The sequence below is a fragment of the Vicia villosa genome, linkage group LG1, assembly GCF_029867415.1.
Source record: "Vicia villosa cultivar HV-30 ecotype Madison, WI linkage group LG1, Vvil1.0, whole genome shotgun sequence".
NCBI classification, from domain to species: Eukaryota; Viridiplantae; Streptophyta; class Magnoliopsida; order Fabales; family Fabaceae; genus Vicia; species Vicia villosa.
Window position 1 is genome coordinate 129,911,819 of NC_081180.1, and position 10,701 is coordinate 129,922,519.

General features: G+C 34.8%; 2 protein-coding genes across 2 annotated transcripts; both read left to right on the top strand.

Annotated features, from left to right (window-relative positions):
• The first annotated feature begins 7,536 nt into the window (after positions 1–7,536).
• LOC131653935 (uncharacterized) lies at positions 7,537–8,374 on the top strand. The gene is made up of 3 exons (XM_058924289.1): positions 7,537–7,751; positions 7,815–8,012; positions 8,125–8,374. Exons 1-3 carry the CDS (start codon positions 7,537–7,539, stop codon positions 8,372–8,374), a joined length of 663 nt encoding a protein of 220 aa, XP_058780272.1.
• An 887-nt stretch (positions 8,375–9,261) lies between these two features.
• LOC131653946 (uncharacterized mitochondrial protein AtMg01250-like) lies at positions 9,262–9,642 on the top strand. The gene has a single exon (XM_058924299.1). It carries the CDS (start codon positions 9,262–9,264, stop codon positions 9,640–9,642), a length of 381 nt encoding a protein of 126 aa, XP_058780282.1.
• Positions 9,643–10,701: the final 1,059 nt, after the last annotated feature.

Genomic DNA, 10,701 nt, shown 5'->3' on the forward strand with positions numbered 1-10,701 from the left:
TGCAATTGCATTGAATTATGACTGCAGACACCAAACACAAGTAAATTATATATGAAATCCTTCTAAGAATACAGGCTCAATCCTCATCAGACTTAAGAAAATCAAAAGAAAGCCTATACAGGCTCAATCCTCATCAGACTTAAGAAAATCAAAAGAAAGCCTAAGATTGGAAGCTTCATTCGAACAACTAAGTGATCTTAAACCAAGTCCACCCTTAACTTTTGGTGGATAAACTTTCTTCCAAGAAATAGTAACCTACTTTCTTTTATTCATATTGCCACTCCAAATAAAAAGTGTAAAATTGCAACTTCCAACCCCAGTTATATATCACATTAAGGGTCTCTTTTGAATGATTTATTTAAACTTATCTTATGTCATAAGTTTGGTGACACTACTTAAAAGAGCTTATTAAAACACCTTATACATTTATTTATAATTTTTTTTGAACTTTTTTTATAAGTTCTCAAAAATAATTTATGAAAATAATTTACAGTATATATAAAAATAATTTAAATGTATTTTATTTTTTGTTAGGAGAATAGCTTATACAACTTTTTTCATAATAATTATTTCGTTAAGCATTTCTGGTATAAGCTCTAGATAACAAATAACTTCTAAATGTGATTGCAATGTTTTACTATATAATTATATGAGATGTAATTATTACAACACAAAATACCTTCTCTTATAGCACATTATAAATACCTCTCCAAGTCATAAGATGTGTTTTTAAGGGTCCATATGTTTTAACATTTAAAAAATAGATTTATTTTGTATTTTTTTAAGTGTTTTTTTTATTAAAATACTTTTTAAATATTATCATTGAAGATTAATATATTCTCTAAATCCAAATATTTCAAAAATAATTTTATGAAAAATTATTTAAAATAACTTTAAATTTAAGTGATTTTTTGAAATTTGGATATTTTAAAAAAAGGCTTAAATGCACTTTTGGTCCCCCTATTTTGAGTTTCTTAAAGTTTCAACCCCCCCATTTTAAAAGCCAGCTTTCAAATCCCTAAACTTTACATAACTTGGGATTTTTGTAGTCCCCCTCCACATGGCTGTTCATTTAAAGACATGGCAATGTATTTTATCTTCCACGTCAGATTCTGTAAATTATGTTATTTCTAAATCATTTTTAAACAATGAAAACAATTAAATCATTTTGTAAAATCATTATTTATTTGGTCTCTGCAGTTTATAAACTCAATTATTCAGAACCCTAATTCTTAAATTTCTCAATATTGCATCTTCATCTTCAACAATTGTAGCTGCTGCGACCTTCATCTTCAATATTGCATCTTCGTCGCTAACTTGTTACTTCTGCAAGATGTCCCAGAAATCAGTTTCTAATGGTAGCTCCAGGAACCGTGCGTTTAGGAACGAATGCCATTGCGGCCTCGATGCTCCATTAATGACGGCATGGACTGATTCAAACCCAGGGCGTCGCTTCTACGGATGTGGGATGTACAAGGTATGACCTCATTAATTTATAGTGCTGACACTTGATTTCATGTTCTGAAAGTTTCTTTCATCTCCATTGGTGCAGCTTCAAGGTTTCAAAAAGTGCAGTAATTTTGTCTGGTTGGATGAGGAAATGAACCCTAGGTCAAAGGAAGTGATCTCTTCGTTACTGAAGAATTTGAATGATGAGAAGCAGAGATCTAAAGATTCTATCGCAAAAGAAGAAGAAATGAGGATGAAGATGAAAATGTTGAAGAAACAATTGAAGTTTAATTGGTCTATAACCATAATTATGTTTGTGAGACTAGTGGCTGCAATAATAATGAAATGAGGAATTACCTTAGGTTCAGTGTTTGTTTAGATTGAGTCTTGTCTAGGTGTGTTTATGTTCATGTTGTTTAGTAAATGTTTATGTTCATGGTGGTGCAAATGCTGCACAGGTTGTAAGGATCATTATCAGTAACTATTTAAATGAAGACGTTTTCTATTTGCTCACTTTGTTTTCCAATGACACAATTCAAATTTGTTCATCAAATAATACATGACTTATAATACATTAACTTGTAATAAGACTTATAAACCTGTATCTTGTTTATAAACCAGTAACACAACTTGTTTAACTTGTTTTCCATTTGCTCACAAGACAATAACATTAACTTGAATATAAACCAGTAACACAACTCAAAACAATAACACAACAGGAGAACTTGAGTACATAATACTTGTTCATAACATTACCAGCAGAACTTGAGTACATAATACTTGTTCATAACATTACCATACACAAAAAATTAAACCAGAAATATGTTAGACCAGAAACATTACATATTCCAAAACATTTAGCAATTCCTAATTTCATAACATTACATCCAACATATATTAGACCAGAAATATGTCTAATTCCAAAAAAAAGCAATCATTCCTAATTTCATCAGTCTTGGCTAGCTGGTGGTGCTTGGGATCCCTGTCCAATTTCAACTTGGGTTTCTTTGCCCTTCTTTGTAGTCTTTGCCTTCTTTGTTGAAGTTGTAGTTTTTGCCTTCTTAGACTTGTTACCTCCTTTTGGTATTGTCCTATCAGCCGCTCTCTTACCCTTACATGTTCTCTTGTTGTGACCAGTTTGTCCACACTTCTTGCAAGTCACTGTTGCAAATTTTCTTGAAAGCACATGAGGATTCTTTGGCTCATCAGCTACCTTGTTTCTCAACTTTTTTGGCCGTCCAATTGCTCTTCTCATGACAGGAGGACTAATGACCACATGGTCAACACTAGGCCAGAGTTGTGGCCCATTTGTAGGAAAGACAATATTAGCATATGTCTTCTCAAAAGTTACCTTGCTGAAAAAACACAAACTGTGTCAAACCAGGATCATGTTTAACAATTTGCAACAACTAACAAAATATAAAATGTTTTAACAATTTGCAACAAACCTGTAATAGTTGGAGACATAAGTTTCTGGCTTTTTCTTTATGTTCCATATACAAGAGATAATATGACAGCATGGAATTCCAGACAGTTCCCACTTTCTACAACTGCAAGTTTCACTCTTAAGATTCACACAGTATGTATCTTGTCCCTTGGTCACTCCAAATATGGAGAGATCATCATCACCATGCCAAGTTGGTGTCCACTCTTGTGCTTCCTTTTTGTTCCTCTCAAGTATCAATTGGATTCTAGGACATATATCTCCTTCATAACCATGTAATAGCTCCTTTTGTTTTGCAATTCTTTTTGTGATGTAGTGCTTGATTCCCTCCAACAAGGTTATGATGGGCTTGTCTCTGTGCTCTAGGATTGCCCTGTTAAAAGCCTCACACATATTGTTAACCTGCATATCACACTTTGTATAGGTCTTGAAGTGTGCCCTTGTCCATAATTTAGCAGGAATGTCCATCATGTCCTTCCATGCATCTCCATCTAGTAGCTTCAATTTCTCCATTGATCTCTCCCATAATGGAATTGATGTTGCTCTAGCTGCTGCCCACATAACTTGCTTTAGCTCCAATCCTGAATGCTTCTTTTTCCAGTTTCCATAAAGATGTTTCACACAAAGTCTCTGCTCCACATGGGCACTTATTCCTTGGATAGCAGGAACCAAACCCTATTCAAACAGTTGCACAATATTAGAACATGCCCAGAATTATTAAAGAACATTAATATTAAAAAACTCATAAAATAGTTGCAGAATTTTACCTTTTGCTGGTCAGAAATAAACCCATAAGCTTTATCATTGAATTTACCTAAGTCTTCTAACAGTAGATGCAAGAACCATTCCCATGAATCTTTTGTTTCAGCTTCAACCACTGCATATGCAATTGGATATATTTGGTTATTCCCATCTCTTCCTATTGCTGACATCAATTGCCCTCCATATTCCCCCTTCAAGAAACAAGCATCCAATCCAATGAGAGGTCTACAATTGTTTGCAAATCCTGATTTACATGCATTCAGACATATATATATTCTTTCAAATGCAGGACTTCCATTGTTATCTGCACACTTTATAACAATAGTGCTATTGGGATTGGACTTCAACAACTCCTCTGCATAACTTCTTAGGTGACTAAACTGGTCAAAGCCAGCACCTTGAATTAGATCTAATGCCCTTCTTTTTGCCCTATATGCTTGGTCTGCTGAAATCTTGCATCCCCATCTCTGAAGTGCTTCAGCCACAAGTCCAGCTGGCTTCATATATGGACTATGCCTTAGCACATGTGCAAACCTTATAGTAAGCCATTGTGTTTTTGCATTCCTATTGTCTGCAGTTCTATAGCATGTATGCTCACTGATATAGCTCACAATTTGCCAAAATTGCTGGCCATTCCTCTTACTGAACCTCAGATAAAACTTACAACCAGCCATACACTTAACAACAATCCTCCTAGCATCATTCTTCCTAATGAACACATTCTTCTGGTTTTCCATTCCATACTCTTTGATTGCATCCCTTATTTGCTCCATGTTTGTAAACATCACCCCTAATTTGAAATCACATCCTTCACCACTCTTGTAAGTTGGAAACTTTTCTGCATCTTCTTCATTATCACTTCCAGGAGGTGTATATAAATGTTCCTCATCTTCTTCATCTATAGCTTCATGTGGCAAGTTGACTCCACTACAAGTTTCACCTAATGTCTCAGGGGGTAGCACTGATGTCCAATCCATCTCATCACATTCTTCACTATCCTCACAAAAGTTACTATCTTGGCTGAAGTCATCTTCACAACCAGGTTCATCCTCAGCTGCATCATTCACAACAGGTTCATCCTCGGTTGCATCATTCATAACAGGTTCATTCAAACCAGAATCACCCTCAGCTGACTCATTCACAACAGGTTCACCCTCACCTGACTCATTCAAAACAGGTTCATCCACATGTTCATTGACAACTGGTTCAGCATTAGGCACATTCACCTTACCAGATACTACTTGGACTACATCATCATCTATGACTTTGTCTACTTCACTTAGATCCACAAATTCAGGTGGGTCAGCCACTTTATGATCAACATAGACATCTACTTCCTCGTATCCTTCAACATCTTGCCCAAACTGTATCACATCCTTGTCATTGTTTAAAGGCCTAAGACCACGAGCAAAGCTAAACTTGGGGTTCCTATACCAGATACTACTTATGTCTACATAACCTTCAGCTTTAATCAGTTCCACCAGATCCATGTATGACATATAGTCAACATCCCACTTCCATTCCATCTCAGTGATCTCACCACCAACATACAGTTTAACAGGTTCAGTTACAAATCTACCCCTATGGTGGAGTCTTAACCTAACTTTTGTATCCTGACTTGGCCTGAAATTTACAATATTATAATACGTTATCATTAAACGAACCCTAAGACAGCAATCCGACAAAGAAACATGGTGGTCCACACACTGACATCGTTTACCACAAATGGTCCACAAAGAAACACAAAAATAATGGAGGTGGACCACAAACGACAACGACACAAAAGGCGTTCACCACAAACAGACAAGAAAACATACCTGAAACAACATTTCACTTGTGGGTTTGTCATCTTCTGGAGCGTTCTTCACGACCTTTGCGTTCTTCACGACCTTCGCTTGTTCTTCACTTCTCTCGCAATAGCACTCTTACCAACCTTGGTTCCTAAAGATTGAGTAATTTAAGAATTAGGGTTCTGATAATTGAGTTTATACATAATTAATTTTAAAAATGATTTTACAAAATGATTTAATTGTTTTCATTCTTTAAAAATGATTTAGAAATAACATAATTTACAGAATCTGACGTGGAAGATAAAATACATTGTCATGTCATTAAATGAACAGCCATGTGGAGGGGGACTACAAAAATCCCAAGTTATGTAAAGTTTAGGGATTTGAAAGCTCGCTTTTAAAATGGGGGGTTGAAACTTTAAGAAACTCAAAATAGGGGGACCAAAAGTGCATTTAAGCCTTAAAAAAATTATAGTAAAATTATAAAATTATTAAAATAATTAATTTTTCATTTGATTTTTAAAATAAATTATAATTTTTTAAACGAAAATATATAACACATTAAAAATAATTTAAAAAAAAACTTGAAACAATTTGAACCAAAATTGTGGATTTTTATTAGACTTGGTCACTTGGCCATAGTTATATCTTAAATGTGCCTTAGTGAAATATAATCTTTAAAATTAGAACAGTAATTTGTCCGTGTAATATAAAAGGGTTTTAAATTGAAGAATTTATTATAAAATCAATCATTAATTAAATTTTATTCAATTTCAAAGTACGTGTAGATACCTTTTGATTTCCACAAAACTTCATGTTAATATCTTATAATTTAAAGATAATTTTGTCATTAAATAATAGATTTGTTTATCTCTCTCTAGTATTCTTTTTAAAGAGTACTAATTCCTAACAACTAACAACACACATTTGTTACTAAAAAATTTAGATAGATACAAATATAATACTTGATTTTACATACAATTAATTAAAGTTAATTAATTAAAAAATAAAAATCAAATATTTTTTCTTTCATCATTAAAGTCATTCTATGATTTCAATTAAATTTTTTAAAATTTTAGACTAAATATATTTTTAGTTTCTATAAATATTACAACCTTCAATTTTAGTCCTTACAAAAATTTTCTTCAAACAGTGGTCTTCGTAATATTTTGCTTCTCTATTTTTGGTCCCTCCCGTTAGATTCCACTAACGGAGACTTACGTCGCACACCGCATGTCATGCCACGTCGATTAAAGTCAACCCTAAATAAAAAAAGACAGATTGCGGGGGTTTTAAACCCCTTTAAATAACTTTAAAAATAATACATTTTCACAAACAATTAATCAAACTCACTGACTTATAATTTGAGTACCCTTATTCTTCACATCATCATGAATGACATTTCCAACTCAATGGCTTATAATTTGACTACCAGTTATTACCACTATTTTGGATGTGTTTACATTTGAGATAAAAATATCCCATTTCAAAACATTCATTTTGTGGTATGGCTTATATCCTGACCTAACTTTACATCGATCATGAAAGAGTGGCGTGGTTAAGGGTTTGTGGAATTCCTTGTCATGCCTAGAATTTCAGTTTCTTTGAGAAATTGGCTAATTTGGTAGGTTCTTATATCTGCTCGGATGAAAACACTTAGAAAGGGACGAACATGGACATAGCCAGATTCATGGTTAGAACAACATCTGCTATGGTTCTGAATGATGACGTTTCTACCAAATTAGCTGATCCATATCTCAACTCAGAAGAGGACGAGAGATTTTTCGTAGGTGAAATTTTATGCAGCGATTCGATTTCAGATTCAGACGTGGTGCACTGCCACGCTAGATTTTTGAATAATATGGATTCTAATGTGGGGGACAAGGTTTGGAAGGAAATTATGAATCTGGGAATCAAGGCCACTGATGTAAGGAGGGATTATAATAAAAAGATTGATGTAATGGAGAAGTTAACTAGGGAGAAAAAACAAGGATTGAAGGAGTCATCTAAAGAAGTCCAATGATAATTGGAACCTTCAACATAAGAGGAGGAGGTAGTGTGGTGAAAAGAAAAAGAATCAGTAAGATTATAATGGAAGGCAGAGCAGACATCTTCTTGATCCAAGAATATAAGTTGGAGTTCGTCGATATGGCAACTGTTCGCAGCTTTTGGAACAATGAGAAAGTGGGATGGTCTTTTTCCAAATCTATTGGCAGATCTGGAGGCATAATATCATTATGGAAGGAGGATTCAGTTGATGTCATTCTTAGCTTTAAGGGTGAAGGATTCTTGGGGATTAAGGTTAAGTAGAAGGATGATTCTCTCTATATTGTCAATGTTTACCCACCTTGTTCTTTAACTCTGAATAGGAAACTGTGGAGTGATCTTTTGGAAGCTAAATCTAGATATACGGATAATGAATGGTTCGCGGCTGGAGATTTTAATTCTATATCGGATCGAAGCGAAAGGAAAGGATGTAGTCAGCAATTCAGGAACGGTGAGATTTCTTATTTTGTAGGTTTCATAGAAGAGTCCAATTTGGTGGATGTGCCTACTAAAGGTAAAAGGTTTAGTTGGTTTGGTGGTGAGGGGAGAACCATGAGCAGATTGGATCGGTTTCTCGTGTCTGAAAAATATGATTAAAAGCTTGGATATCGTGGGGCCGAATATTGGCAACAGGGACATATCCGACCACTATCTAGTTTGGCTCATCGTAGATGGATTGAATTGGGGTCCTAAATCGAACCGTGTCAACAAGGAATGGTTTGGAAATAAGGACTTTCTAGATTTTGTAGAGTCCGAATGGAAGGGCATTGATGTTACAGGGAGAGGAGATTACATCCTTAAAGAAAAATTAAGGATTCTGAATCTTAAACTCACTTCATGGAACAAATTGGTCTTTGGAGAACGAGACTTAGAGATTGAATAGAATGTTCAAATAATCAATGAGGCAAACAATCTTCTAGTTTCATGCAGGGAAGAAGATATTGAAGAAGTTATAGCAAAGCGTAGCGATGCAGTTAGACGGATGTCGCTCGATTTGAGGCTTAAAGAAAACATGATCCTTCAAAAATCGAGAGTGAAATGGGACAATGAAGGAGACTGTAACAACAGATTTTTTCATAAAATTTTGAAGGAAAGAAGACGGAGGAATTTCATAGGAATGTTATCGTCTCCTATCGGCCTGCAAGAATTAGTAGAGTAAGTCAAGGAAGAGGTTAGGAGATTTTTTTCCGAATCGTTAGAAGAAGAAGACAATAGCCGCCCTCTGTTGGAAGACATCAGTTTCAAATCTCTATCTCAGGAGGAGTCCAATTCTCTAGAGCTCATTTTTCTGAATCTGAAATCAAAGAAGCAGTGTGGGGTTGCGATAGTTCCAAGAGTCCGGGGCCAGACGGTTATAATTTCTTCTTCATCAAAAAGCTTTGGGCCTTCTTAAACGTTGATTTTATCCGTTACGTCAATGATTTTCACGAATGTGTTGTTCTATCAAAAGCAATAAGTTCATCTTTCCTTACCTTAATTCCAAATAAGAACATACCACTTGGCCTATAATATTACCAAACCATCTGCTTAGTTGGATGTCTTTATAAAGTAATTTCTAAGCTTTTGTCTGCTAGAATAAAAAATGTTATTGGCAGGATTGTGTCTTGAAGCCAAACTGCTTTCGTTCCTGGTAGGTAACTAATATATGGAGCAATCGTAGCCAACAAAGTGGTTGATTTCGCAATAAAGGAGAGGATGGAATGTATACTGTTTAAGGTCGATTTTGAGAAGGATTACGACAAAGTAAGCTGGAATTTTCTTAGATTTACGATGAACAAGATGAGATTCAGAGCGAGATGGATGTGGTGGATGGAGGCAACTATATTCACAAGTCATATGTCTGTTCTCGTGAACGGGAGCCCTTCAAAAGAATTTGCAGTTGAAATAGGTCTTCGCCAAGGAGATCCAATCTCTCCTTTTCTGTTTGTTATTGTTACCGAAGCTCTAGCAGTATTGGTTAGGAAAGCTTCCGAAATTGGCGATTTTTCTGTTTTTCAGGTTAAGGAAGCTTGCTCGGTTGACTTACTTCAGTTTGCCGACGATGCCCTTTTAATAGGTAATGGAGGATGGCAACACGTTTGGTCTCTTAAGACGATCCACAGAGGATTCGAGTTGATATCGGGGCTTGGAGTTAATTTTTTTCAAGAGTAAATTAATCAGCGTCAATATCAATCAACATTTTCTTCTAGCTGCAGCCAATTTTCTCTGCTGTAGAATAGAAGAGAAGGATTTCACTTTCCTCTAATTACTGATTGGGTCGAATCTTAGAAGAATATTTTCTTGGCTTACTTTGGTGAACAAGATTAAAGATCGTCTTAGTTGTTGGAAAGGAAGAATGCTATCTCTAGGTAGAAGAATAACTTTGATAAAATCTGTTTTGAGTAGCCTAACCATATTTCATCTTTCTTTTTTCAAGGCCCCGAAGAAGGTTTGTCAGGAGATAAACTCGATTCAAAGTCATTTTTTATGGGGAGGAGCCGACGAAAAGAAGAAAATACATTGGATAGGGTGGAATTCCCTGACCCTGTCGCTGAAACAAGGAGGAATACGGCTGAAAAATATTGAGGACTTCAATACGACATTGATGTTAAAGTGAAAATGAGGATTCTTGAAGGTGAAAGTTCGAAATGGTGGGAAGTATTGTCTGCTAGATACGAGAACATACAACTGCAGGTTCAAAACGGTATCGTTTCTAAATAACAATATTTCTAAATCTATTTGGTGGAAAGACCTTATTAATTTAGAGAAGAGGTATTTTGTAACACCCCATTTTCTACCCAACAATTATATTAAAATCAGAGTGCGGAAAATTTCAAACAATAAAACAGGATGTCACATTTCAACATAAAACAATAAATAGTCATGTATTTCTTTTGATATTTGATACATAGCATTCGACATCTACAAATTTTAAAATTATAATTCATACACAATTTTATTTAACTAGATCAAACTTCAACTTATAATTATTCATCAACTTTTATTTAACTAAAAACAACTTAAAACAACGGTAAATCACTTCTTATTATTCAACTTGAATTTCAATAGCTATAATAATAATACAACAACAAAACAACAAATACAATCATAATCCCATCCCGAGTGCTACGTATCAGAGCAAGACACCAACTCGACTAACGACAACTAAAGACTTCATAAAATCACTTCAAACTTCCACCGCTATCTTGAGTACCTGTCTGTTTCCCATGG

Coding starts and splice junctions, on each gene's coding strand:
- LOC131653935 (XM_058924289.1), top strand. CDS start 7,537: ATGGAAGGCAGAGCAGACATCTTCTTGATCCAAGAATATAAGTTGGAG. Junction 7,752..7,814: donor TTCTTGGGGATTAAGGTTAA/GTAGAAGGATGA, acceptor AACTCTGAATAG/GAAACTGTGGAGTGATCTTT. Junction 8,013..8,124: donor GTGCCTACTAAAGGTAAAAG/GTTTAGTTGGTT, acceptor TATTGGCAACAG/GGACATATCCGACCACTATC.
- LOC131653946 (XM_058924299.1), top strand. CDS start 9,262: ATGAACAAGATGAGATTCAGAGCGAGATGGATGTGGTGGATGGAGGCA.